General features: G+C 38.2%; 1 protein-coding gene and 1 long non-coding RNA gene across 7 annotated transcripts in view; one reads left to right on the top strand and one right to left on the bottom strand.

Moving 5' to 3' along the window:
- Window positions 1–26734, top strand: part of MLLT10 (MLLT10 histone lysine methyltransferase DOT1L cofactor) — a 136913-nt gene that overhangs the window by 77709 nt on the left and 32470 nt on the right. For all 6 annotated transcript variants that reach the window (XM_055806257.1, XM_055806254.1, XM_055806258.1 and 3 more), the window contains one exon: window positions 23421–23599. In XM_055806257.1, the coding sequence (XP_055662232.1) occupies window positions 23421–23599 (179 nt within the window). The remainder of the gene's footprint in view (window positions 1–23420; window positions 23600–26734) is intronic.
- On the bottom strand, window positions 21620–25064 carry LOC106112277 (uncharacterized). The gene is made up of 3 exons (XR_003553053.2): window positions 24052–25064; window positions 22094–22192; window positions 21620–21799 (listed from the first exon to the last, which is right to left on the bottom strand). It is a non-coding gene; the product is annotated as an uncharacterized LOC106112277 (long non-coding RNA).

Genomic DNA, 26734 nt, shown 5'->3' on the forward strand with positions numbered 1-26734 from the left:
TGTGCAGTATCAGCTTCAGTTGCTAAGGACTTCAGGGGATAATTTGCTTCAATATTTTGAATGTCTTTGCATAAATGATTTTATGCCTTTATGAATACTGTAAACCCTACAAGAAACTTACAAAGGAATTCCTTTTTTCTGTAAGAAGTCTGGAGAAGGTTAAATTGCAAACTGGGCCTTGAAATGGTTAGCTCATTCTTTCAGCACCCTTGCTGTGCCCATCTTCTAGAATTCCTTTATCACTATTGAGACAACCTTATAATTTTCTTCTTACATTTTTATCTCTACATCATATATATTCTACCCTTGACCAGTCCTCGGTATGCTCTGGTTGGGAATACTAGACAGTTTTTGAAATAACGGATGTATCCAAACCCAGTATTGTACTTTAATATAGTAGTATTTCAAACTCTGATTTAGAAACAGTTAATGTTTTTGGCACAGGCCCCTCTGGGTCTTGTGTCTTGTGCAGTGAAATTTCAGCTTTATACAGGAGTTTACTAAATGCTTCAGCTTAGTCCATGTGTTATTCTCTTTTCTCATCTGATTCAAGCAGTGATGAAGCCTCTGCCAAGCGTTACATTCCTGTGCGAGATGATCTTACTGTTAAGCTCATTGTCATACTGATGATGTAAGAGAACTGTGAGTTTCAAAGTAGATGAGTAACTTGAAATCATTGTCATTGAGGTACTGAATCCCTCAGAGCTTGTGTTAAAACTTTATGATATTATCTTTATAAACTCTTGTAGCCTTTGACTTACTAGCTAAATATATTGGGATAAAGAGTTGAGAAAAAATTACTCTGAAACAGTTTGTGCTATTATGTTTATCTGCTAGCTGCCCCGGAAGCTGAAGCAGGAAAAGAAGTCTTGCTGTGTTAAAAAGCCAGTTTGTATTCCAGAGGAGAAAGAATAGAAAGAACAAATTGATACTAATAGATATTAATGACCTTTTAGGACTAAGCAAATAGTGTAGAAAACACACAAGGCAAAATTCATGGGCAGAGAATTTAATTATTCATATTTGAGGCTCAGCAGAAATGGTGTTGGTTTGATAAGAGATTAAAATGTTAAAATTGATTATTGTTGGTGTAGAAAACATGGAGACATTCATTGAGTAATTGGGAAGAAATCACACGAGGTACTAGAGGCTTAGGAAAAGTGAGATATATCATGAAATGGATCCCCTTACCAGTGTTGTTAACCAAAACAGGTGTTACCAGCAGCTACAGCCAGAGGTGATAAACTGGTATTTCCTGATGATGAATACCTCATATTTTCACGGTTTTAGACTGTCAGTGTTAAATTTCAGTAAGTCTTTAAAACTTGTGAAGTTGTAGGAGACTGGCGGGTAGTTAATGTTATGTAATTAGGAGATGTCTGATAGAAGAGAGATGTTAAGAGATGTAAAGATGTAGTGATTAATGGTGGTTATTATCAGTTATGGGAAGTAACCTCTCGGACTCTTTTGTGTCAATTCTTTTAATAAAAATAGTGGCACAGTAGATGTCTGCATTTCAGTTGATACCGCATGACATTTTAAATAAAGACCTGTAATGATAGGAAGTCAACAAACCGTTGCATTAAATGTAAGTCTTAATTTAATTTTCATCAGAGAATTACTAAATCTAAGTGTTTACTTTGGGATTGTGTTATTTCCCTGTGCATCAGTTATCAACCTTATGCTATTTATTGGAAAATTCTGCAATTTTTGAAAAAATGTGGGTATGAAGACAAGGTAAAATGGACCTCTTGGTAAGCAGTACAGACAGAGAGTTGTGTTTATGGAGTAAAGTATAAGATTTATGTCTAAGAAAAATGGCTGTGTACTTGCAGGATAAGGATGGCCTTGTGGGGAAGGGAGGGATGAAAATAAAAAGGATAAAGGTGAATAATCAGCTATATCTGAGCTTCCAGTGCTGAGCTGTGTTTGAAAAGATTTGAATACGTAAACGGCAGACTAACGAGAAATGTAGCTCTGTGTTCAGCAGAGTGCATCTGGTCTCCAATACTGTGCCTAGTTCTGTTATCTGCTCTCTGTAAAGAAGAGAAGAGCTATGAGAAGGATTCAAGGACTGGAAAAAGCATGTTATTGTAGAAAACCTCAGGAGTGAGTTTATCTGACTACGGGTATACCAGATAGGGAACTGAAAACTGATACAATAATGGTCCTTAACCTAGCAAGAAAGGTAAAACATGATCAAGTGAGAGAAAGTAATAGTGGAACAGTTCTCAGTAATGGTTCTGAAAATTCGGAGGTAATATGTCTTCTAGAAGATACAGTTTAGTCAGGCATATTTATTGGATTTGCAAGTGTGGGAAGTTCCAGAGCTAAGAATCAAATCACATGCAGAGATTCTTCTGCTGAGCTCTTATCTCTAAAGCTAATTCTGCGCTGTATTATCCCTTTGGTTTTGGAAAGAAAAATTGGCACGGTGCATCAGTTTTGCTTATGAAATAGACTGTAACTGGGCAAATAATGCATTTCAAAATACAGGAGTTAATAGGGAATTGTCAGGCAGTATGGCTCTGCAGAAATTAGTTCCCGATACGGTATGTTCTATGCTTTTATCAAAGACTGGGAAGAAATTAAGAAATCTTTGCTGATTGCTGTGAGGGTTCACAGTGCTTTCTAAAAATGTCTGTTGTAAGAAACGTACTTGGATGCAATGAATCCTTGATTAAGAAAGTTTTGTATATAAAATACTGAAAAATGACCCTTACAAGAGATGTGTTTTGAAAACAATTATGAAAAACCTCTGAATAACAATGGAGAACTGAACATTATCTCATACTGAGATGCTTTAGGAAAGAAAGGCTGTTGTCATCCCTGTGATACTCATAACTTTTCTATCCCTTCTTGAAACATCACTTGAAATTACTCCATAGATAGTGCAGATAGCAGAGTACTGTAATTCTGATCTAATTTCTCCTAAAATGTGGATATAGGAAACTTGAGAAGAGGCATACAATGATTAAGATTTTTAAAATTTCCTTTTCAGAGTCATAAGCTGTGTGATAGAGTGAAGTATCTTTGAGACTCTTTCCGCTTACAAAAATGATTAAAAGCATGATCATAATTGTTATACAGGAAGAATTAATATTCCTGGTCAAGATTTTTTCATTGGTAGTTGTATACTGGTAATTGCCCCGTTCTCTGTTTTTTAATAAAATGTTGTCAGAAAATTACAGACATGTAGTACTTAATTAGACATGCTGCTGAAAACAAGAAATGTTCAGCCTTTCCACCTGTGAAGTCTCCAGGCTGCCTGACTTTCCGTGGAAGCAGTGTTTTGCGCGTTAGATACAGGTCGGCTCCTCTGTGAATGTCACAAGACCAGAAACTCTTGTAGCATTGCTTTGAAACAAAACTTGATTTAAACCAAAGCAAAACAAAAGAAAGTTTTCCTTTCTCAAAAAATTCTAGTGTTTTTTGGTTTGGTTGTTTTTTGTGTGGTGCTTTTTTTTAAGTGAATACAGGTATGAGGGCTTTCTGAAATAAAAAATGTCACAGGGAAGGAAAGGTAAGTTCTAATAACCAGGGTGTAGCTTGCATGTCAAGCTGCTCTAGGCCTGCTGATCATGGAGAAGGATCTTGGCAGCTGTGGAAATGAGATTTTACCTGACTAGTTAATTGTTGTGTGAGCATGTAAGTGTCTGTCGAGTTAAAATGGAAATTTTTAAGATCATATACTTGAAGCTAGGTTCCCAAATGATGATGTGACTCTGGGCATTAGTTTCTAGTTAAATTTTAAAATATATCATCAATTATTTGTTTATTATGTTCTGATAGTCAACAGCAAAAAGTATGTTTAAATTATGAACTTGTAGTACGTTTCTGATTCTGAAGAAACCCCAACAAAACAAAAAGCAAGTCTAATATGGGAAAGGGAATGTGGGTTTTCCTGAGTTCCCTTTTAGGTCTTTCATTTAAAAATGAAATAAAGATTTTGGTAGTTACTCATTTCAGGAGAAGGGCATAATAATTTTAAAAAGCTGAGCAAAAAGATGTAATGAATTAGAAACTTTTTGAATCTTGTTTTTATTCAGGCTTTGTGAATCTTCTACCCAAATAGGAATTTAATAATGAATAAAATTCTGTAGGTCTAGATTTTTGCCCATACTGAACTATTTGCAGAATTGGCATCTAAATATGATCTTTTTGAAGCATAATAAATATCTATATGAATACATGGGGTTTTTGTTATATCTGTGTTGGTAGAGAAGAAAATGGTCTGGGGGGGCTTAAAGGCTACTTAGATTTATGGCTAAATTTGAAAAGTAGTTAAGTACAGCAACTTTTCTTGTTTGGTAAGGGAAGATTTTCAAAGAAGTCTATGAGTTTTTTGTAAACTGTTTGCTTTTAGATTATATTTGACCCGTAAGCCTATGGAGTGTCTTGTATATATTTGGTGTTAGGTTTGAATTCCTAATAAAAAACTCACTTATTTTAGGCCTGGGTAATCTGGTTAAACTACACTGTATGGATGAGATATAGCTGACAGCTTTGCTGTTATTGTTGCCTGCATAGTGAACAAAATAAATTGCCTGCTTTTCCAGGGGTTGATTATCTTTGCAGATACATGGAGTAAAAATATGTGGCATTATTATTATATTTAAAAAAAAAAGGCAGAAAAAGAAAAATGTACCAAAACGTACAGTTTTGTGCTTGGACTGTGTTAGTTCTCTAGGTCTCTTCATACAACTAAGAATTAAAATTTGAAATGGAGAGAGCGGGGAAACAAGGAGACACTCCGAAGCAGTTAATATTTCTATCCTATCAGATGTCTTTGTTCCAGAACTTGATATTTGCTTTACAGATGTATCCCTTTTCTGAAGATCAAGGAGATATTCCTGAAATGAAAATTCTATTGGTACATGAAAATAAAGTGTGATACAGGTGTTGTTTACTTGCAGCAGTTTAGCTCCCAGGATCTCCTGTAAAAATTAGTTAAACCCCTCTTCATTTGATATAATTGTGTGTGTGTGTGTATGTATGTAAATTAAAATATACATATTTTTGAGTGTGAACATTTTTCAGCATCTGGAGTCAATTTACTAAGGTATGGCATTCTTTGTAAGTCAAATGCGAGATAGCAATCAGTCCTTTAACTCTGTAAAATCTGTTAAAGTTGATGTGGGAACATTAAAAAAGTGTGTGTGTGTGTGGAGCAAAAATAGGGTTGACTGTAAAAGGAGTTGTAGGGGGTTTTTTACTCTTCATTGAAAATTGTACTTTTCAGATCTTACAGACTTTCAAGTCTTTCAGGAATCAAATATAGCTGAAAAATAAGTGTTGTGTATGTGTTGATGGTATTTGCAGCACTTTTGTCCCTCTGAAGACTGTACAACTCATACGGTCAAATTCTCTTCTGTTGTTGTTATTGTCAGTTAGAGGTGATAGCACTACAGTCACATTTTTAAAATCAGAAAGAAATGTACTTTGCATTTACATTTTCTGTTTATTCGATGTGAGGACCTGCAGTACCCTAAGTTAAACTGACTGAAAGTTGTTTCAGAATTATGATTAGAGTGATTAACCTCTGTATCAGAAGAGTCTCTGATGTCCAGAGCTGTTGTTGTGATGATCACTATAATTTCTGAGATTCCTCTGTAAAGTCTTAAGAAGCGCAAAAAAAAAAAAAAGGCAAAAAAAAAAGTACCGTCATAGTGTAGTGGTATAAGGAAGACTAGTTACCTTAACATAATTGAGCTTTTAACTGAAAGATGTTGCTTGGGGACAAATCCGTTAAGACTTAGAGTGGACAGATTCCTCTGTTGATGTATAGGAGCTATACTATCTGTATACTGTGCTCTTTTAAAACAAACATAATCAGACCAAGTGTCTGATTATCAACTCACGTTTCCCTGTGCTTCCCCCTTACTCAAGTAATTTATTTTACTTCCTTAAACAGGTTGCATGGATGTGATAGGGCTAAGAACAGTAGTTTTCTGAAGCTCTAGAATCTAGATAGTACATACCACAGCACAGGCTGTGTGTGTCGCACGGAACAACGTTGTAGCATGTGTCCCACAGCAGTTCTCGCTCTGTAGTGAGATATTTGAAGTCAGGTGGTCCCCAGGTAGCTTCATATGCTGTAGCTCTATAACCTAGCTCTAGTTAAAATGGCAGAAACCATCGTGATAGCTTTATAGGTACAAATAAAGATTTCAATAGCTTTTATATTTAAACAATGCATTAAAAAAGAGAAACTGTGGAACCCAGTGTATGTCTAGATGTAAAGATGCGTCTTAGCTACATTAAATGAGAATATATCCCAGTGCCTTTTCACTGTGTGGCAGTTCTTGGAATTTTATACAGGTTAACTGTGCTAGTTGCTTAAAACCTGCCTGATCTTTGTGTTGATCCAGCTTGATGTGAGCTCATTTTTAATAAACCTCCACTGCATAAATAAAATGCAAAAGGTTGGCACAGATAAACCAGCACCATATTTCTAGAAGATTATTCAAATAAACCTATCTTTCAGGAGTATTACGTATAACTGAAAAACTGCTGTACAAGCTTGATACACAGATATGCTGTACACGCAAAGTGTGCTGTCAAAATACTTAGCAAAATAGTTCTTATCAGGGCTTTTGTGGTGGTAATGCAAGAAATAGTAAGTGAAGCAAACTATATTGTTAGAAAAGCTGTTCTTGTCTGATCCTGAATTTAAAGCAGATTTTTTGTCCATTTGAACTAAATTGGGATTTAGCACCTACTTTAGATGCAAACTCGTTACTTCGTGTTCTTCTTTCTATACTTTTTATTCAGCTTTTAAATAGAATTCTTCATGTTTTGATGTCCGACCTGGAGATCTGTTAGGTGTCTGTGAGAAGGCTGTAAGGATAGTATTAAGAAAACTTAATTTTGACAGTGATCTAGCTTGCTACATGTTTTTCATGAGGCAGAATTACATGCAGTGGTAAAAAGTTTCTGAAGAGTTCTCATTTGATTAAGTAACTTGAAAAAAATTGGAAATTTCTGTCCAAAAGTAAGGCAGTATAGCTCTAGAAACTTGAGAAGAAGCTGAAAACAGAGGTGAGGAATATGCCATGTGTCTGGGGCTTGTGCATGAGTAATCTTATCAGATATTTTGTAGTTTACTTTGTTTTATATCTATTTCCCGTTATGTATTTGTTTTGAACATTTATGAGAAGGATTTCCTGATAACGACTTAGAGGTTCCATGTAAATCAATCAAACAAAAACAATAGAAAGCCCTCATTCCTTCCTCCTCCCAAGCACATGAAAAGCAACTCAACTTTTAGCCATCAAAACAGTTTTCTTTCACGTAAAAATCTCAAATGCAGAATGCCTTCCCCGCCGCGCCCCCGCCTGTCATGGACTAATGACTAATCTGAAGGATTTAGTTGTCATGTAGAGCAAATAACATCCTTTCAAGGCCCAAAGTCACTAGGCCTTTTTTTCTGCTTTGGGAGTAGTGGTAAGCTTAGAATTAACTTCACGTTTTTGTATGCATAACCAATTCCCTTAAAAACAGGTAATGAACAGTAAAAGGCTGGTGACTGGGATGTTGGTATTAATACACAGTCTGTTCTGAGGTATCTTGAAACTAATTGAAATGACTGAGCTGGAAGCAATGAAGTCTTCCTGAGCAGCACTGATTTTAAGGAAGAATAACTGTAAGGTTTTGAAGCAAGCAATAGCAGCTACCATAAGGATTAGATGAAGAAAGCAAGGAGTTAGCCAAGATTTGAGAACAAAGTGTTTAAGGCAGCAGAGATGGAAAATAAAAGAAAACAATGAATGTGAAGTCTAGCTATTAGAGCATATAGTTTTTTGGCATATGTGATTACCATTCACCACCCCTAACCTTTCTTGACACTTCAGCACGTTCAATAGCTTGGCTGTACGTTGTAGGAGGAAACTAGGTGGCTGGGAAAGTACTTCAGTGCAGGAAAAGTCAGGACTCCATAGCTGCCAACAGAGAGGCACTTGTACCAGGAACCCAGACAGTAGCTCTTTTTTCCTTACAGGACAAACACATTTTTTCACCTGCCTTCTACTAATTTATGGAGTGTGGAAGGCAATAGTGGTAGGGGAACAGTTCTCCTTCTGTTCTGTGTTGAGGCTTGGGGAGAGTCTAGAATTAGCTCCATCAGTCAGTTCATAAGGAGGGCTGATCTAGTGTTGGCCCTTCGTCATGTAACTGGATGAGGTCTAGGTTAGAACAGTTTGTTTCAAAGGAATTAGGTTAAGCAGGACATTTTCTTACTAGGATTCCTTGCATTTCATCTCAGGTTTGGATATCTAGCTATTGATCTCTTCTGTGAATTGGTCTTTTCCGTGGATTTGTCTAATAATTTTTCAAACCATTTATGCTGTTAATAACTGAAACATGAGAAGTGAGTTTCATATCTTCATGCATTGTAAAAGGATGTACTTTGTTTGCAGTTGTTGCTGATCATGTGTTGACACTCCTCTAGAAACAGTGAATGAATAGTCATTAAAAATATTCATCTTTATTCATAATTGATAAATTTCTGTAATTTGCTTCCCTCATTATCTTTTTAGACTTAGATATCTTAATACCCTTTTATCATTCATTAGTATATCCTTCTTGCCCTTTCCAGAGCTTTTTTTAGTGCTATTATATTTTCTTTTTCAAGAAGTGCAGGTCGTATTTGAAATATAGGTGCAACATGAATTTTTAAAGTGCCATAATTACACTTTTTGTGTTCTCTGTTCCCTTCTGATGGTTCATGACACTACATTTGTCTTTTTTGGTCATTGCATGACAGTGTTTTTTCTTCCTATTGGTAGTCTTAAGGATTAAAAAAAAAAAAGAAAAAAAGACTTTCAAAATAAGATTTAAAGGTGTGTATCCTTTTCTCACATATCTATTCCATTGTAGCAAATTCTTACTGTCAAAAGTTCGTTCTCATAAGCACAGGAGCAGACTATTAAAGTGTAATTCTTGTGTCCTTAATTGGCACTGTTCTCTTCAGGATTGGGTATGCAGTGAATGTTAAAAAGACTTCTTTCCCCCCCACAATCAGTAGCTGCGGTTGAAAGGGGGGGCTACTGCAATTTGTTTCTCATACTTTGTTTTTATGTATGTTCTTAAGTTGGGAACAACTGCTTGTTTTAACCCCACGTTGCTGACTAGGTCTGCTGAATTGTTCTGTCAGCTCTTTAACTGCATCTCTTCCTCATTTGTCTATGAAGTATTATCTTGTAGTAGTAGTAAATTTTTCGCTGCGGCGTATCTAGTGTATTGTGCTTTAAAACGTTCTGAGAGCTCTGAGCGGTGCTTGGGAATACAGTGCATTTGTTGGGCTGGGTTAATGGTAGCTCCAGTATGGTACAATTTTAAAGACACAAAAGCAAAAGGCGTAGCTTCAGGCAATCTAAAACACTCCCAACACGAAGCTCCCCCCAAAGCCTACCCAACAGTTAGGTAAATTTGAAAGGGGCTTTCCTTAATATCAAAAGCAGTGGTGGATCAAAATGGCTATTTCTTGTGCAGAAAAATAGAGCATAACTGGATCAAAAAAATTAATTATAATCAAGTAAAGGCTGTGGAGAGTAGGTGTGGGTGAAAGGATTCTGTTCTTAAGGGTGGCAGACAGCAGTTGCATTGTCCTCTGCACCTGAGGCAGAATTTGTCCTTATGGTATAATATATATGATCCCAGCCATGTTAACACTGTCCATTTTAGTGATTATTTTTTTTGCCTTGTAAAGTAATAGTTTTGATTATGTTTTTGTACATTGTTGTTAGTTCTCTGAGAACTGTTGAGTAAGTTAATTAAAATTATTAATTTCATTTTTATCAGATTAATTCTGTCAATAATCAACCAGGATTTTGTATATTGTAGGGTTTCTCTTCTGTACCATGGAATTTTAAAAAAATCAGTATTTTTCTGCAGTAGACTTTCTGTCATGTTTCAATTAAGATACTCTATAAATTTTGCATTTGGTAGTAACTTTGGCTAGTTATTCAAGTTTAGGCAGTAGGTAAAAGGGAAGGATTTTTTTTTGTTAATGACTTCTGAATTAGTTTTGTAATGTTCTAGTATCAATGACAAAAGTTTAAATTGTCTTTGTTGTTAATTTTTTTTTTTTAATACTGATATTCAGAAGAGCTTGGCAGTTAAAAAACTGCTTATGACAGCGGTATTTAGCTGCCACTTGTGGGGAGAATAAAGAGAAAAATAAAGCATAAAAGACACTCACCCTGCTGGAACATGAACAGACTGCAGAGACTGATGCAGGTAGAGAAATCACCCATGGAAGCAGTACAGAGGTGTTCGCCACACTCTCACCTGCAAAACCATTCGGTCATCTTGTCAAACCAGACATGTAATTTGAGGGCTTTGTTTGCTAGTGGTGTGAAAGAGTGAACTCAGAAATTGAAACTACAGTAATTTTGTAGTCATGAGGTCATTATCCTAAGTGTGAATAAAGGTAAATAAGTAGAAAAGGTGGGCCGTCTGCATGACTGCCATCACTCTGCAGCTGCGCGAGAAAGTGTTGTGTTGCTGTGGAGGCTGAGATACAGAGACCTCTGCCCAGCAGAGGATGTGAGTGTGTTCTGGCACTTCATGGTCAAAGATCAATATTCTCTAAAAACCCAATCCTTGAAGGAAATGAAATTCATGTGAGCATCTTTTTTGGTGTACCACTAGTTGGATGTTCTTTCTCTCTATGCATTTTAGTTGTTCTTCAGTTGAGCTCCCTAAAGTCCAGGAGACACAACTGTTTTCTGTTAAACTTCTTGATTGCTTGTGTTAGTCTATCAGTGAAGCAAAAAGGATGCCTTGTGATTAAAATTAGCAAGGCAGCTTCAGCTTAAGTTTATAAATTTGGTGTGGACAATGAAATTAACATCAGTCTTCTGTTGGGAAGACTGATTGTTGCTGGAAAGTATTTGAATTTTTATTTGTAACAGTAGATTTAGAATGCAGCTAAATTGGCAAGTGCTGGAGTGTTCTTATACTCGACATCTAAAAGCTAACAAACACCAATAAAAGAAATACAAGAATACAAGTAAAAAATTACAGTGGATAGAAATAAATCTATTTTACAATTTGAGCTACTGTAAATGATCAGAGCTGTAATACAAGAAAGATGTATTCAGGTATATTATTGTTCACTGAAATTCCTGTCTATACATATATTCTTTTGTGCGTCTGTTAAACATGATCTTAACATGAAGCCCTTTTTCTCCTAACTCAAAAGCTTTCTCGAAGTTGATGAATACCATACATAATGGTAAGTTATATTAGAATCTTTTTCAGAGGTTCATTTATCACAAAGGGTAGCCTTTTGTGGAAAAGCCTGATTGAAGGTCTGCATATTCTATGGATTGGGTGAAATACAGGTCTGCAGTGAGTCAATTGTTCAGTACTTGAGTGAAAACTTTGTAGATTGTCTGCAGGAGCCTGATAGGTCAATAGTTCTTCAGTTCTCTTTTTATGATCTTTTTGTATGTGCGCAGTAAAATGATAACAGTTTTATTCCAGTTCTGAGATTCTTTTCTTTAATTTTGTGAATAGTGTTTCTAGTCCTTCTTCTGTGCTCCATTCATAGGTGTGTCATAGTGGTGTCTACCTCAGGCATTCTCCCACTTGCCTTCCCGACTACTTAAATTACGACAAGTAATGCATGTGAAGGTAGCCTTGTTTTGTCCATTCTTTGTTCTGACAGCCAGATGCTGCCCGTTTGTGTCACTGATAACGGAGCTATCAATTTCAGAGGGAGCAATATTGAATCTTTAATGTATCTAATTGCTGTTTCCCTTTAGTATTCAGTATTGGCTTCGTACACCTAGTTCTGTATTCACTCATAGCCAGTGGAAATGAAATATATCTTATTAAATTAGGATTTACTTTTGTGGGGTTTTTTTTTTTTTTGGTTTACTTTTTCAAGGCTTTTGTTCATTCGTAGGAAACAATCAGCTATATTCATAAGTTACTGAAAGATTTAGGAGGGAATATTTACAGTTCAAACCTTCTCATGAGGCTAGTTTTGAAGATGATCAAGTTTATTTCTCAATGTGATACTTATTAGGTATCAAGTGATCTGTTAATAAATACTGGAATTTTTTCATCCATTTGTGTCAGCCGAATTGATTTTCTTACTGCTGTATGTATGTGTTGGAAGAGAAATGCTGTATGCATTGCAAATTGTATTGGCTTGGAGTTCAGCAATGCAAAAATAATTTAAATGTATAAACTTTGAGTGGTGAAGTTCTTTGCATTTTAAGCTAGAAGTCATTAAGGTTTTATAGGACTTTTGCTTTTCACATTGTCAGAGTCATGACTTGCATCTTAGGCAGATGTCTACAGTGGTATGTCTCTTAAATAATAAAAAAAATATACTGCATTAAATTTCTATTTCATAGTTTACATGTGGTGAGAAATACTCAAATTACTCTAGATTTGCGTTGCTTTAGTAAAATAGGTTTAGCTTTTTTCCTTTTGATATAGGGTTTCCCTCTCACTCTCCCAGGTATACAGTGCTCTGAACCAGCTTTGAGATGAAGGAAAGCAAGCTCACCATTTTTCTGAACAAAAATAAAACATCTGAAGGGTATCTGACAAAGTGTGCTGAATTTGGACTTGGTGAGTTTCTGCTGTTTTATAAGCAGAGCCTTTTTGCTGTTTAATGTTGAAGAGGGATAGGTTCACAACAGAGTGCAGAATAGAAATTGATGGAACGCCGTTTGTGATGACTTCTTTCCACATTGCACCACTTCTTTTTAAACTGATTGTGTATTCCTGACTGCAGCATAGAAGTTGCAAGGGCAGAGGAGAGTGGTTACTTAATGTTATATGCTTTCGTATCAAGCAATAGTAATGTTTTGTATGACTCATTATTGTGGGACAGTATAGTGTTAGCTACATGTCTGTTTTAGAACAGCGTTTGGACAGGATTTTTCATCTAATCCACCTTTGTGTGTGTGTGTGTGTGTTTTATCTACCTTCCCATAAGTGAGATTTTAAAGTTGGTTACTTCTGCCCCCACCCCCCAATCTTGCAGGGGTTTTTTTGCATACTCTTTGTTTCGGCAAAAGCATGTATATAGGTGAAATCAGTGCGGGTAGGTAGACATTTTGATAATATGAACAGCAAGGAAAGATCTTACCATATGTGTACAGGATGAAAAGAAAGTATTCAAACTTGAGATAAATACTTAAATATAGGAAGATCATTTACTCCAACAGCATATTCAGATTTGAGTCAGATAATGCTGAGGACTGTAAGGGTCATTGTCTGTAAGAGTTTTGATGGAGGCAGTGTATCAGGAGCTTGATTTTTCATTGCATTGTGTAAGCGGGCTGCACATCACCAAGAAAGTACCAAAAAGAAAAAACAGTTTTGGTTTGAGTGGAGATAAACACAGGTTTTGAGCAGAGAGGTTCATTTGCTAGTTATGCTAGCATGAAGGGGAAGGTCGAAGCCTGTCAGTTGAATTTGGTGCTGACAAAATTGTAAAGGAGGAAAGGTGGTAGCTAGAGACTTCAGTCCAGTTGAAAGGGTCAGTTAAAAAAGAAGACTAGAAAACAGAGTCATGCAAGCTGTCTCCCATAAAGACATCTGTCTTACAGAAAGGAGTCAAGACACTTCAAGGCAGAAGTGGCACACTGCAGTTTTACCAGTTAGAGACTTAGTACTCAATGCTCTGTTTCTCAGTTTTATGGTCAACTTCTTATATTTTTTCATGCTTTTTAAAAAACTTGTTTGAAAAAACCTGAAGCATCGCAGTTGAGAGATGTAAAGTTTTCACTGCTATTAGCTGTGTGATGACTTTGTGCTTTGTCCTTCTCAGTCTTACTCTGGACCTTACAGTCCAACTTTTTTGACTTGACCTTGAAGTCTCATCTCCTCTGCATCATTTTTATGGGCCTACCACAGGAACGGAGGAGGAGGGTGTGCAGACATACATATCTGTTCAGGATTTTAGTGTCTGCTTTAAAAAAAGACTATGGGGAGTGATGACCTGAATGATGTTATTTTATGTTAGATCTAGCTATAAATTGTAATGGTTGGTTGTAGCCTTTCTGTGGCTACTTCTGTTCTTGCTCATTCCATCTTCTGTTTTATTTCTTCCTCCTGTTCCTATTTTCAGGTCTCTGAGCTTCTTCTGTCTTATGCTAATTTGTGAGTTGCAGTGAGGAGAGTGGTAGCACAGAACAGACATTTGCCATGCCAGTCCTAGCGCTGTGGTTGTCATTAGAAGACAGTACATTTCCAAAGAAACTTTTCAGTTCTGTAGCCCTGGCCTCCACATCAATGCAGGCAAAATTTAGTGTATACGGTATAATTTTTTTTTAACAAGATAAACTACTCAAAATCTGTACTGAGCATGAATGAGTTAAAGTTTTTGAATCTAGTCCAAATTGGGCAGGCGTTTAGTGTTGATAAAAAGGCATCTGCCTATATTGAAGCATGGGGACAGTAGTGCTTGGCTAAACAACATTAAGTTTAAAAAAAAGGAAGAATAAAAGAAGGGCAATTTACAAAGTCATCTTGAAATAGTTCCTTTATGCACATTTTTTTCAGAGTATTGAATATTGGAGTGCTATTGTTCAGTTGTCAAATACTACAACCTTAAGTATAACTACCTGTCCATGAGTTTCTGTAATACCACTTGAAAGCTTTAGTTGTTGCTAATGACAGCTATGTGTAGTGTTTCAGCAGTCTGGGCAACAGCTGTGCCCCACCACCAGAAGTAACTGATCACAACAGAATTGTCATTGTTATTAGTTAGCCTCTCTAATGGACCACTTTTTGAAAATTATGGCTCAGTCAAGCATCCTGCAGCATGCCTTCAAAGACACCAACTTCAGATCACTGGAATACAAAAGAGAGAACTTTTGAAGCAGAAACTCCTGTAAAAGACTGTTATATTAATACTGGAGAGGAATCTGGTACTTCCAGTGACTTACTATTTCAGCACTGAGATAGACTGCTGTCACAGTGGTTTGAAGCTATGGCAGGTTTTCAGAGATCTTAAGGAAACACATTAAGTTCTCTTGGGAAGTCATTAAGGAATGTAGATCCCAAGTGTCATGCTCTTGCTCCAGAATACTCATTTAGTGAACCTAAACGTGCTTTGTTTTTAGTATGTCACGTTAAAGTAACTTAGGCTTGTATGTCTTGGCTCACCGTGACAAAAGTTTAAATAAAAGTTAGGATCTTTACTTATCAATTGTTCTTCCATATTAACTTTTTCTTCTTGCAAAGATACTTCTGTTCTGTGACACACTTGAACGACAGGTCTTTCCTGTAGTTCTGAGCATATGTGTCAGGTATGATCGTGGAGCTCTTTTATCTTACTGATGTTATTCTAGAAGAGTACTTCAAAACTTCTTGAATCAGACTAGAATAAGTATGAAATTCTTAATGTGTCTTATTTAATAAAGCTGAATTTATTATATACGTGAACATTAAAGAGACAGTTATAAAGCATCTCAAAGATTATTTTTTTCTCTGGGGGATCAGAACAACTGGAGGAAATAAATGAAAGGATAGTTGTCCATGTGTTGTCCCTGTTTTCCACTCCCACCCCCCAAAAAAAGACCACACAGTTTAAATGAGGTATAATTTTGCTGTGAGACATGGTATGAGAAGTTACAACTGTTCAGAAAGGATTGGAAAAAATCTGTTGGAGCAGGGTTGGAAGCAAATTTAAGGCTAATAATTACAAAGACCATTCCTCAAGCTCAAAATCCGTACATTATAGATTTCTAGAGGCTGGGAGAATCTTTTAAGAAAGTAACTGCACACTTGCCCTGTTCTTGTGCTGTTCCTTGTGCAGCTGCTGTTGGTCACTGTTGGAGATGGATATATTGGGCTAGAAAAATGATACAGTTCTTCCTGTGTTCCTAGTCCAGCGTGTGATTCATCTGTCTCCTGGTGTCGTGTTCAAGCCTGTCCTCTTGGTGAGCAAATTCACCTTGGCTGGGCTATGAAAAATGTGGATTTGAGCCCTTCTGCAGTGAGGGCTGTAGTGTAAGACCTTTAGCCGCATGGATTAATTCGAACTAGAAGCAGGCACACTCTGTCTCAGGAAGCTGTAACCTTTGACAGTGGTTTAGGCAGTTTTGAAATCTTGTACTTAAAAGCCTACCAGTGGAAATAAGTCTTAATTGAGGACTGAGCTTGGTGTAAGTAACTCACATGTGTGTTTTCATGATAGTTAACTGAAACATATATACCTCACTGTTACAGTTTATTGAAGAGTGAGTTCTGTGATGCTGCTGACGTGTGGTCATTGCTGAATGTGGGACTGAGCATGAAATAACATTGTTTGCTACAGCAAGTGGGACTAGCTGAACAGAGTAGACCATTTTGGTAGCTATGTGGATCAGTTCTGACCCTTCACCCTGTACACTGTTATCAAATATGTTTCTGTATGACTGTAGGTAGCTGTCCAGTCAGGATCATGATCATAGGAATGGGAGTAGGCAGCAGAGATTGACTAAACATATTTTGCTAGCTGAGCTGTCAAGGATTTGGGGTTAATTTTAATGGAGTTTTAAGGCAGACTTCAGGTCCTTGCTGTATATGAGGATGATAGGATGATTGTTCTTAGATCACTGATTCATCATAATGTGTGATGTTGCCTTGCTGAATTGTGTTCTTCCTATGAAGGTTCTTGGTAAGTATTTTGGTCTTTGACTATAAATCCAATCTGCAGAGTATTTTCAAAGGGAAAAATTATGGCAGTCTGCCTTCTGTTGATAGATATGAAACTAGAATAGTTGTTCCATTTTGAAAGTGTGTGTAACTATTTTGTATCTTCCCTCCTCCCTTCCATCCCCAGTGGTGTATTCTTTGGAGTACTTTGGGTCTAGGAGCTTTTTTTCCTTCTGCCTCATCATGGAGGGGACACAGAATGCCTTTCATGAAAGGAGGGTATTGACTCTTGATCTGTGAAATGCTGTGGTGCCTCCATCAAAAAAGGACCCCCCAGTCACTGAAAGCAAAGGAAATGATGTCTTGTCAGGCTGCAGATCAGTAACTACCATTTTTGTGCACTTCTAGAACTGTTACTGCAGAATCTTGTAGAAATCATTGTGAAAGTAAACTCTACCACTTTGCTCATCATCAGCCAGAAAATAGCTTGATTATTTGATTCCTAGATCTAAGATTTCTTCATGAAAGAAACAGATTGGCCCTAGCATCCAAGCTATAATTTCATTGCCTCAGATGAATTGAAATAAAATATTTACTAGCTCTGCGGTTTCAAACACAACTTTCTTCTCATTTTTTAGACAACGGTGTCACAATAACCTGTTTTTATTGGCTTGTGTTTAGCATTAGATCCACTTTAGCTTATGTCCATATTACAAAATAACCAATAGTGTGGTATTTCTTCCACTACTAACATTCTACTGGAATAAAACATGTTCTTTCTTGTGTAACTAAACTTAATCAATTTTTCTGCGTGTTTATAGTTACCAATTAATGGACTTTCATACAAAAGCAAATTTTCATTTTGCTCTGTGTATGAGGTTGTCAGGGTTTTGGGGGAGACTTTTTGAGATCGCCACAGGAAGTGAAGGTACTGAAAACGTGAATATAGCTTTTGTTTTTGTAAAGAAGTTCTTGTTCTTATAACTCAGAATTTCTTTTTACTTCTGTGAATTCTACTGCAAGTCCTTTTGAGGTGGTTGTCCCTGCCCCCCCTGCCCTGTGTCTGTCTGTCCTCCCCCAAGTAGAGAGGTTCTGTAGTTCTGTGCAGCTTTTGTGGGGTTGGAAGTCTACTTTGCAGAGCGAAGATTAGAGGCGAAAGCCCAGCTAGAACTCGGGCTGGCCACTGCCTTAAAAGGTGTTTGTAAAAACACTTTTTCTTACATTAGACACAAAAGCAGAGCCAAGGATAGTCCACATTCTTTATTGGATGGGCAGGGGGGGAACATTGCCGCAAAGGATGGGGAAAAGGTGGAGGTACTTGATGCTTTCTTTCCCTCAGTCTTTAACAGTAAGATCAGCTTCCTTCTGGGTACTCAGCCCCCTGAGCTGGAAGACAGGGACAAGGAGGAGCAGAATGAAGTCCCCACAAGCCAGGAGGAAAGGGTTAGTGACCTGCTGCTCCACTTAGATGTGCACAAGTCTATGGAACTGGATGGGATCCACCCAAGGGTACTGAGGGAGCTGGCAGAGGAGCTTGCCAAGCCACTCTCCGTCATTTATCAACAGTTCTGGCTGGCTAACCAGGGAGGTCCCAGAAGACTGGAGGTCAGCCAATGTGATGCCCATCTACAGGAAGGGCAGGAAGGAGGATCTGGGGAGCTACAGGCCTGGCAGCCTGAACTTGGTACCAGGGAAGGCTGTGGAGCAGGTCATCCTGAGCTCCGTCACACGGCACAGGCAGGACAACCAGGGGATCAGGCCCAGCCAGCACGGGGTTACGAGTCCTGCCCGACTAACACGGTCTCCTTCTGTGACAAGGTGACCCGCTCAGTGGGTGAAGAAAAGGCTGTGGATGTTTGTTGTCTGCTTGGACCTTAGTAAAGCCTTTGACACTGTTTCCCACAGCGTTCTCCTGGAGACGCTGGCTGCTCAGGGCTTGGATACGCGAGCTCTGCGCTGGGTGAAACCTGGCTGGCTGGCCGGGCCCAAGGAGCGGTGGTGAACCGAGTCAAACGCCGTTGGTGGCCGGTCACAAGTGGTGTCCCCCAGGGCTCAGTCCTGGGGCCAGTCCTGTTTAATCTCTTCATCCATGATCTGGGCGAGGGGATCGAGTGCCCCCTCAGCCAGTGTGCAGAGGGCACCAAGCGGGGGGAGCGCTGATCTGCTGGGGGGCAGGAGGCTCTGCAGGGGGGTCTGGGCAGGCCGGGCCCATGGCCGAGGCCGGTTGTAGGAGGTTCAACAGGGAGAAGTGCCGGGTCCTGCACTGGGGGCACAAGAGCCCCACGCAGCGCTACGGGCTGGGGAAGGGTGGCTGGGAAGCTGCTGGGCAGTGGAGGACCCAGTGGTGTTGGTCAACAGCCGGCTGAACATGAGCCAGCAGTGTGCCCAGGTGGCCAAGAAGGCCAACAGCAGCCTGGCTTGTATCCAAAGCAGTGTGGCCAGCAGGGCCAGGGAAGTGATTGTCCCCCTGTGCTCTGCACTGGTGAGGTCACACCTCAAATACCGTGTTCAGCTTTGGGCCCCTCACTACAAGGCAGACATTGAGGTGCTGGAGCGTGTCCAGAGAAAGGCGATGAAGCTGGTGAAGAGTCTGGGGCACAGGTCCTAAGAGGAGTGGCTGAGGGAATGGGGGTTTCGTCTGGAGAAAAGGAGGAGGCTCAGAGGGGCTGTTACTACTCTCTTCAACTACCTGAAGGAGGCTGTAGTGAGGTGGGTGTCAGTCTCTTCTCCCAAGTAATAAGCAATAGGACAAGAGGAGATGGCCTCAAGCTACCCCGGGTGAGGTTTAGATTGGATATTAGGAAACATTTCTTCACTGAAAGGGCTGTCAAGCACTGGAACAGGCTGTCCAGGGATGTGGTTGAGTCACCATCCCTAGAGATAGTCAAAAGACAGGTAGACATAGTGCTTAGTGGTGACCTTGGCAGTGCTGGATTAATGGTTGAACTTGATGATCTTAAAGGTCTTTTCCAACCTAAATGATCCTACAATTTTTTAAAAAAGTCTTTGACCATATTCTGCTTATTTCCTTAAGTTCGGCAAAATGGTAGGATCAGCAGCCTATGACAGATATCTTGAATAACTTCCTCTTTTCACAGTAGCAGGAGTTTCAAGTTACTGACTTAAAAAAGAAAATAGAGTTTTATGGTAGGGAGAACATTTTCCTAGCTTCCTAAGGAAGCAGTCTACATGTTGTCTCTTGATTTTGGCCCATAGTAAGCTTGAAGCCTGTTGTCCAATTTCAACCAAACTCTTTAAAGGAGTCTAAAATATCTGAGTCCCTGTAATAGGGACAGACAGTGTATGGGTACAAGAGTGACCACGGCTTGTTCTTGTCTCTTGCTGAACTAGGCATTCACCGGTATTGGAGGGGAATGTAAGCGAGATGAATAACGTAGGGGCTGTAGTACTATAAAATTTGAGGATTTCATAGCAAGATACAGAAATCATGGTGGGAAAGCTTAGTATATTGATACAATTTTTGAGAAGCAACACTGTTGAAAGCCAGAATTTAATCTGTTTTGTTACTACTTCTGCTCATAGAACTACTTTTTTGAGATTTTGGATAAAATCACTAAAATTGTTCTGTGTGCTACTTGGTTTATGTTGGCGCACAGCTAGTTCTGACTTGAGGCTCGTTTGTTTTTCACTTTATTTCCTCTATTATCTATTTCATCATTGATTGTCAGCAAAAAGAATACAGGGTTTTTTCTAATCTGCATATTCTGTTCCCTCCTGTATAGTACTGCCCTTCTGTGCTAAGCAGGCAGTTATTTGTTGTCCAGAGATTTTTTTTTTTTGTAGTTGCCTTTTTTTTAAGTCTTTCACTCCGGCAATGCAGGCTATACATGTGTTTGATCCGTCAGAACCTGAAACCATGTTCTGCAGCTGTGTTAGTGTTAAGCACAGTGAGGCTTTACCCGAACAGTGTTACATGCCCATTTACACCTGCAGTTAAGAACTGTGTTCTGTTTTAAAATGCTGAAGATTGTATTTAACCATGCTGTTCATGCCTCTGGCGAATTACCCAGTGCCGTTCATCATGAGCTATAGCTACTTGGCTTTTCAGTAATATGGGAAGGACTTCAAGATGGTTTGTTTGTTTTAAACATTAATGTGGTTTATAGTGATTTGTTCAGGCTTTCGTTATTATTCCTTCCTGATCCAGAAAGTGATTGATCTGTCCCAGAAGAACAACTTGATATGTTTGAACATTTTAAATATGCACTTTCTTGGCTTTCCAATATGATATGCACGTAGTTTTTATACAGGTAGTTTTGAAGTGGTGTGAAAATCAAGGATTTATTTGTATGTTCAGCATATAGTTCTTACTCAAATGCTTGCATGGATTAATAATATCTTGGTTGCATGACTAGTTTTAGAAGGTGCATGTACTTTATGTATTAAGTAAGGTATTGCTAAATGGAAGTACTTAGCCCAAACAGAGTGTGGAGATAGGTCATATTTGTCTTGTATTTTGCAACAGCAATAGTGTTTTTAATAGTATTACTACCAGCAACAAATAATAGCTTACCTATTTTCCTGCTTGTCTTTCTTTTGAAATAGTTTTATGCCCGTGATCTTATATCTGCTTGTATTCCAGAATTTTATTTTTAAGAGGAAGAATAAACCTTATCATTAAAATAGAAGCAGCAGAAGCTCTGCAGTTACTAAATATGTAAGATCTTGAAAAAATAAGAAAAAAAATATCTACAATAGCTTTAAATTTTTGGAGTTGTTTTACCTTTCTGGCAAAATCTCTCTCTTTTTTACTACTTCACTGTCACTGGACATTTTGGTTTTTTCCTCTCATTATCAGTGACATTTTATGAGAGTGATAGCATTTGTGGTGATGAGCTCTTGCGATTTAATCATAAGTGTTGTGATATTTCATTGGTTTTACCCTTAAAATTCATGGTTCCTGGAGCCAGATAATTGCATGAGGATCTCATCTTTTCCGAGAATTTTCTTACATGTGTAATTGCTTGAATGCATTCAAATACAGGGAGTCAAAAATCTCATCCTTTTTATTAATTTGAAAGCAGATTTTTTTTAAAAAAATAAAATCTTTTGAGGACTTCAGGTACGTTTCGGTTTTTGTGGTTGTAATTACATCACACTTAAGAGTAGACTCAGTAGCAAGGCTTTTTGTTAATCGTGTCCATTTCGGTGGTGTGTAGGGAGAAATCTAGAGCAGAATCCATAGGATTTATTGTCTAGTTAGATGAAGCAGATATAATTAGAGAAAGATTGTAACATACTGAACACCTTAAGAATCTTAATTACTAGTAATGCCATGCCATAACTAGATTTTTTGGGATGGTGACCAAAAAAAAAAGGGGTGGGGTGGGGGGGGTGGGGAGGATGATGCAGGAAGGTGTGCTAAATGGAAAAAGATATGAAGGTCAGTAGAAAAGTGGAGCAGGTATGGAATTGCACTATGTTGAAGGGACTGGGGAGATGATGACAAGAAGTCACTAACCTTGGTTAGGCAGGAAAAGGGTTGTTGGGATGTGTCTTCAGCTGTTTTTTCATATCTTCTTTCTCTACTGGGTCTGGCTGGTTTTCTCTTCCATTTTTTCTTGACAGTAGAGGTAGACAATTTAAGATGCATCAGTGTTTGCATATTATGTGTGGGTTTGGATGATGATAGTCTCTCTTAACTGCCTGTGCTCAGAGGGATTGCTGGGTGGCGAGTGGTGTTTTAACATTGCGTATCTTCTTATTGTCACTGCCTTCTTCAGATCATTATTTGTATGAGTGACAAACTAGCTCCACCCTTTGCCTTCTAACTGGCATTTCAGTTCTGTTGCTTTTTTTGATCTAACCATGTTCATTCTACTTCTGTTTACTCCCTGTGGCACTCTTCCTCTAACTGCAGTTCAGTGCTACCATGCTTGATATTCCTTGGCCAGCTGACAGCTCACTTATCTAATGCACGTGGAGCCTAACGGTTTCATAGACAGGTACTACTTCTTGTCCTGGGCTTCTGGTCAGTAGGGTTTTTTCCCAACCTGTATAATGAACTTTACCCTGCATGTAGATGAACAGAAGTAATGGCTTCACAGAGGGGTATGAACTCCTCCTGTTTAAATTGCTAACGTACAAGTCTGACTAATGTTAATGTATTTAGTCATTTACTTGTTGGCTGTTCTAGCAGAAATGTTAGTCAAGTATTCGTAGATCACGGGTGGAGTTTTAGTTTGTGAATAAATGAAATACCACCAGTTCTACCAGCAAATCTGAGTACTTTGTCCTCAGACTTGCTGTCAATATTTTTCTCAAAATACACAGGCAATCCTTAGTTGCCAAAATTACAGTTTTCAACAAATGTATGTTGTTTAGAAACATTTTACCAAAGTTAAAGCATTTTTCCATTTGTATCATGTATGTTCAGTTACATAGTCTAATACTTCATTCTTTATCTACTTAATTTTTACAGTAACTCATTGTAAGAACAAACTCTGATAGCAGACTCAGTTGAAGGCAGGCATTTTAGCCAAAAATTCTGCTACTTTTAATATTTGAGCAGTTTGTAATACACATAAATACTTGATTTATCACACATGTTTTACAAAAACTTAGAACTAAATCAATCTGTGTTCCTTGAACTGTAGAATATCAAATGATGAGAGCACTTTTATCAATCAGCACGGTTAGAATTTCAACACAGGAGCTTTCTGCATTATGTATTAAGTGATCTTGCTTGTCTTGATTAATTTTCTACTGCATATTTACATGGTTACTAGAAAACAGAGGGAGGGGGAAGAGAGAGAGATGCATGTAATTGTTTTTGTAATTTTTTGCAGGTATTTTTAGCAGCAATGATGTAGCAGTATCATTTCCAAATGCAGTATCTGGCTCAGGATCTAGCACTCCCGTTTCCAGTTCTCATTTACCTCAGCAGGCTTCAGGCCACTTGCAGCAAGTGGGAGCTCTATCACCTTCAACTGCGCCTTCTATAACTACTGTTGTTGCTGCAACTCAGGTAAACTATCAAGAGTTTAAGATAGCAAACCTTGTTTTTGACCTGCTTATTTTTAATGTTAAAAGAAACAATAATTTGTTTGGAAAATAGGTTAATAAACACTGTATTTGTTGTGAAAACGTATTAGGGGGTAGAAGTTCCCTGTAATATTACATAGTCCCATCTTTGCAGAGCACAGATTTTCAAAAATGGTCTATGGAGGTGTGTAGTAAATGTGACTATGTTATGACTAGTAGCATAAATGCTGGTTACAATTCATCAGTGCTCTAACCAATGTCTGTTACCAGAACAATGTTTTAAGAAAGGATTTAAAAGAGGAACGTGAAGTTTGGCACACTTCATGCAAAAATGCTGGTATCGGTTAGAAAACAGAGGGGGTTTATTTGAGAGATTTGACAAATGGATAACTGTCACAGCACTCCCCAAACTGTCAAGCTGCAACAAGGTCTTACCATCTCATACCAGCATACTCTTCATGTCAGTCCCTCCGCTGCCTTCTCTTCACCCAAGGAAAGTGTTCTCGCTGCTTCTTCATTGGCCGCCCAACCCCTTAACAGAAGCAGCCACAGCTGCACTTTTATCTACATCAGCCAACCCCCTGCCCCTGAAGCCAGCCCACAGCTGTATGTTATCAATGTTAATTCACCCAGCTTCATCCCTCTACAGATAAGTAAGGCTAGCCCTGGCAAAGAGGTGGCTAAGGCTGATATCTTGGTAGCAAGTGAAAGTTGACATATATGCTATAGTTTTGTATTTGAAAGGTCATACAAATGAAGATATGTAGTTCATGTTTGATGGTGAAGGGATAAGGAAGGCACTGGAAGAGTGTAGAAGGGTGACATGAATCAGAAAAAAGTATCTTCATGGTAATATTTTGTATGACTTTATGTTGGGCAAGACTACATTTATCAAGGCAAAAGAACATAGTTGTAGAGAGCCACCATGATCAGAGTGTAAGTATGAAGGCATACTGTACTGGACATAATAGTTTTTTTATACTTCATGTTTCTTGTGTTTTTCATTTTCTGATGGGAATCTGTTTTACAATGAATGTATCAAATACATCTTTTTTGTGTGTGCATAGAAACAATCAACTTTTAATTTATAGAGTCTACAGTGATTTAAGATAGTGGATATAAACCTGAAGAATTGAAATCAAGCTTAATACATATGTACTTATGTGTTTGTATGTGCACACACGTGTGTGGAGTACATGTATAGCAGAAATACTATGTGCAGGCTAACACAGAATACATTTCAGTATCAAATAACATTGTTGTTATAGGTGGTAGTTCATATTTTTATGTAATTCTTCTGGACTGGTTTCCTAAAGAAATAAGGCTTGCATTATGCCAGTGTGTCAGTGTGACTTCCGTCTTGTAACTTTGGAACCTTGGTCAGTTTCACCCAAAATTGGGTACATCTCTGTTGCACAAATTGACAGAAGCTATTTTAAAGAAATTAATTAAAAATATGATGCTTTGGCAAAGAGCCAGTGTAGCTTTTGTGAAAGGAAAGGAAATCTCAGTCAATTTGCGTTAATTTTTTTTTTTTTTTTTTAAATCCCAAAGAGTTTTGCACACGAAAAGTCACTGAAGACACTTAAATTGAACAGTCTAGAGATAAAGGGAGAGGTTGTGTCATAGGTTAGTAGCAGATTAAAAGACTTAAAAAACCCTAAACAAGTAGATGCTCAGTTTTCACTGTGGAGATGTTTTCCATCAGAGTCATGGGAAGATCAGCCTGATGGCCTTTTGTACAGCTCGGCGTATTCATATATGATCTAGGAAAAGGGAGCAACAGAAGCCAAGTTTGCTGATTATGCAGCGAGCTATTATGAACATCAGCTGTCACAAACTGCTGAAAGACTGCACTGACCTGTGTTGACAAGGTTGTAAGAGGGCAAATGAAATTTATATTAAAGGGAAAAAGGCTGTTTCTATTCGAACAGATACAGTAGATATCAAAAGAGGTAGTGAACAATGGCAAGGAACAGCATCTTTAGAAGGAATGAGTAAATAGTGTAGGACTCTTGGCCTGGAAAAGAGACACTGAGGTGGGGAAGACCAAGGTCTGTAAAATCACAAATTACATGGAAAAGTTAAATAAGCAAGAATCATGCACCATCACTTCTATTTGTTAAACTCTGTCAGAAAATAAACGGCTTCAAAAAACAGTGGGATGGAGCCCATATTTAGCAGGCATGAACAGAAATACCATAGTATTTTTTTCCTCATGTCACAAAAAGGTGAAGTATATGGAGATGCACTTTCTCTTAGTGAGAAAGTGCTTTTTCTAGCTGAACTAGAGAGCCCTCCATAGGTTAAGCGCTTAAAATTCCTGTCTTTCGTTTGGTTTTTTGGGAGATGTGTGGGTGGTTGTTGTTCCCTGCCCACCCTGCCGCCTTCTCCAGAGGAGTCACGTATCTTAAACTCAGTACCTAGCTTGTTCTCCTGTGGTCATAGATTTATTTGTCAGGATCTTATTCGCAGGTACTACCATTTAAAGTATCTTTTGGTTCTGAACTATAAAGGGGGGTTCAAATGGTGAAAAGTTTTGCTTGACAACCTTAAAAGGAGACTCCTGTGCTATAACAGAGAATTAGTGAATACCTGTGCTGCTTCAGTGACACTAGGACTACATTTTGGTAACTAGTCTGCCAGCTGGAAATTGGTAAAGGCGTGGTCTCTTTTTTCAAGTGTCAACACATAAATATTTGAATTTGGGCCTTATGTCACCTGAACTATTATACGGGTATTGATATTTGAACCAAACATTGTGCCTCAGATAAGCTGTGTAGCACAACACGTCTTTAAATTACGCTGTACAACCAAGGCACCTATATTTATTGTCCCAGTCTTTTTGCTTTCTGTATTTCTTGTCTTCACCATTTGCAGTTAGACTGGCACTTACACTTTTTTTCTGACATCCAGTAGCATCCAACAGGTAGGCAGTAGAAATTTCCAGTTGAGGCTAAATTTCTTTAAATGTCACGTTTCTGGGGTTTTTACCCTGCTGATTTATCAGTTTTGAGAGAAGCTTTCTACAAATAAGTTGTAGTCACAAGAGGTGAACAAGTCAGTTGGCTGTAAGGTCCATGGACACAGTTCTTCCTCATTCATGGGGAAAATGAGT

Source organism: Falco peregrinus, chromosome 5, assembly GCF_023634155.1.
Source record: "Falco peregrinus isolate bFalPer1 chromosome 5, bFalPer1.pri, whole genome shotgun sequence".
NCBI lineage: Eukaryota > Metazoa > Chordata > Aves > Falconiformes > Falconidae > Falco > Falco peregrinus.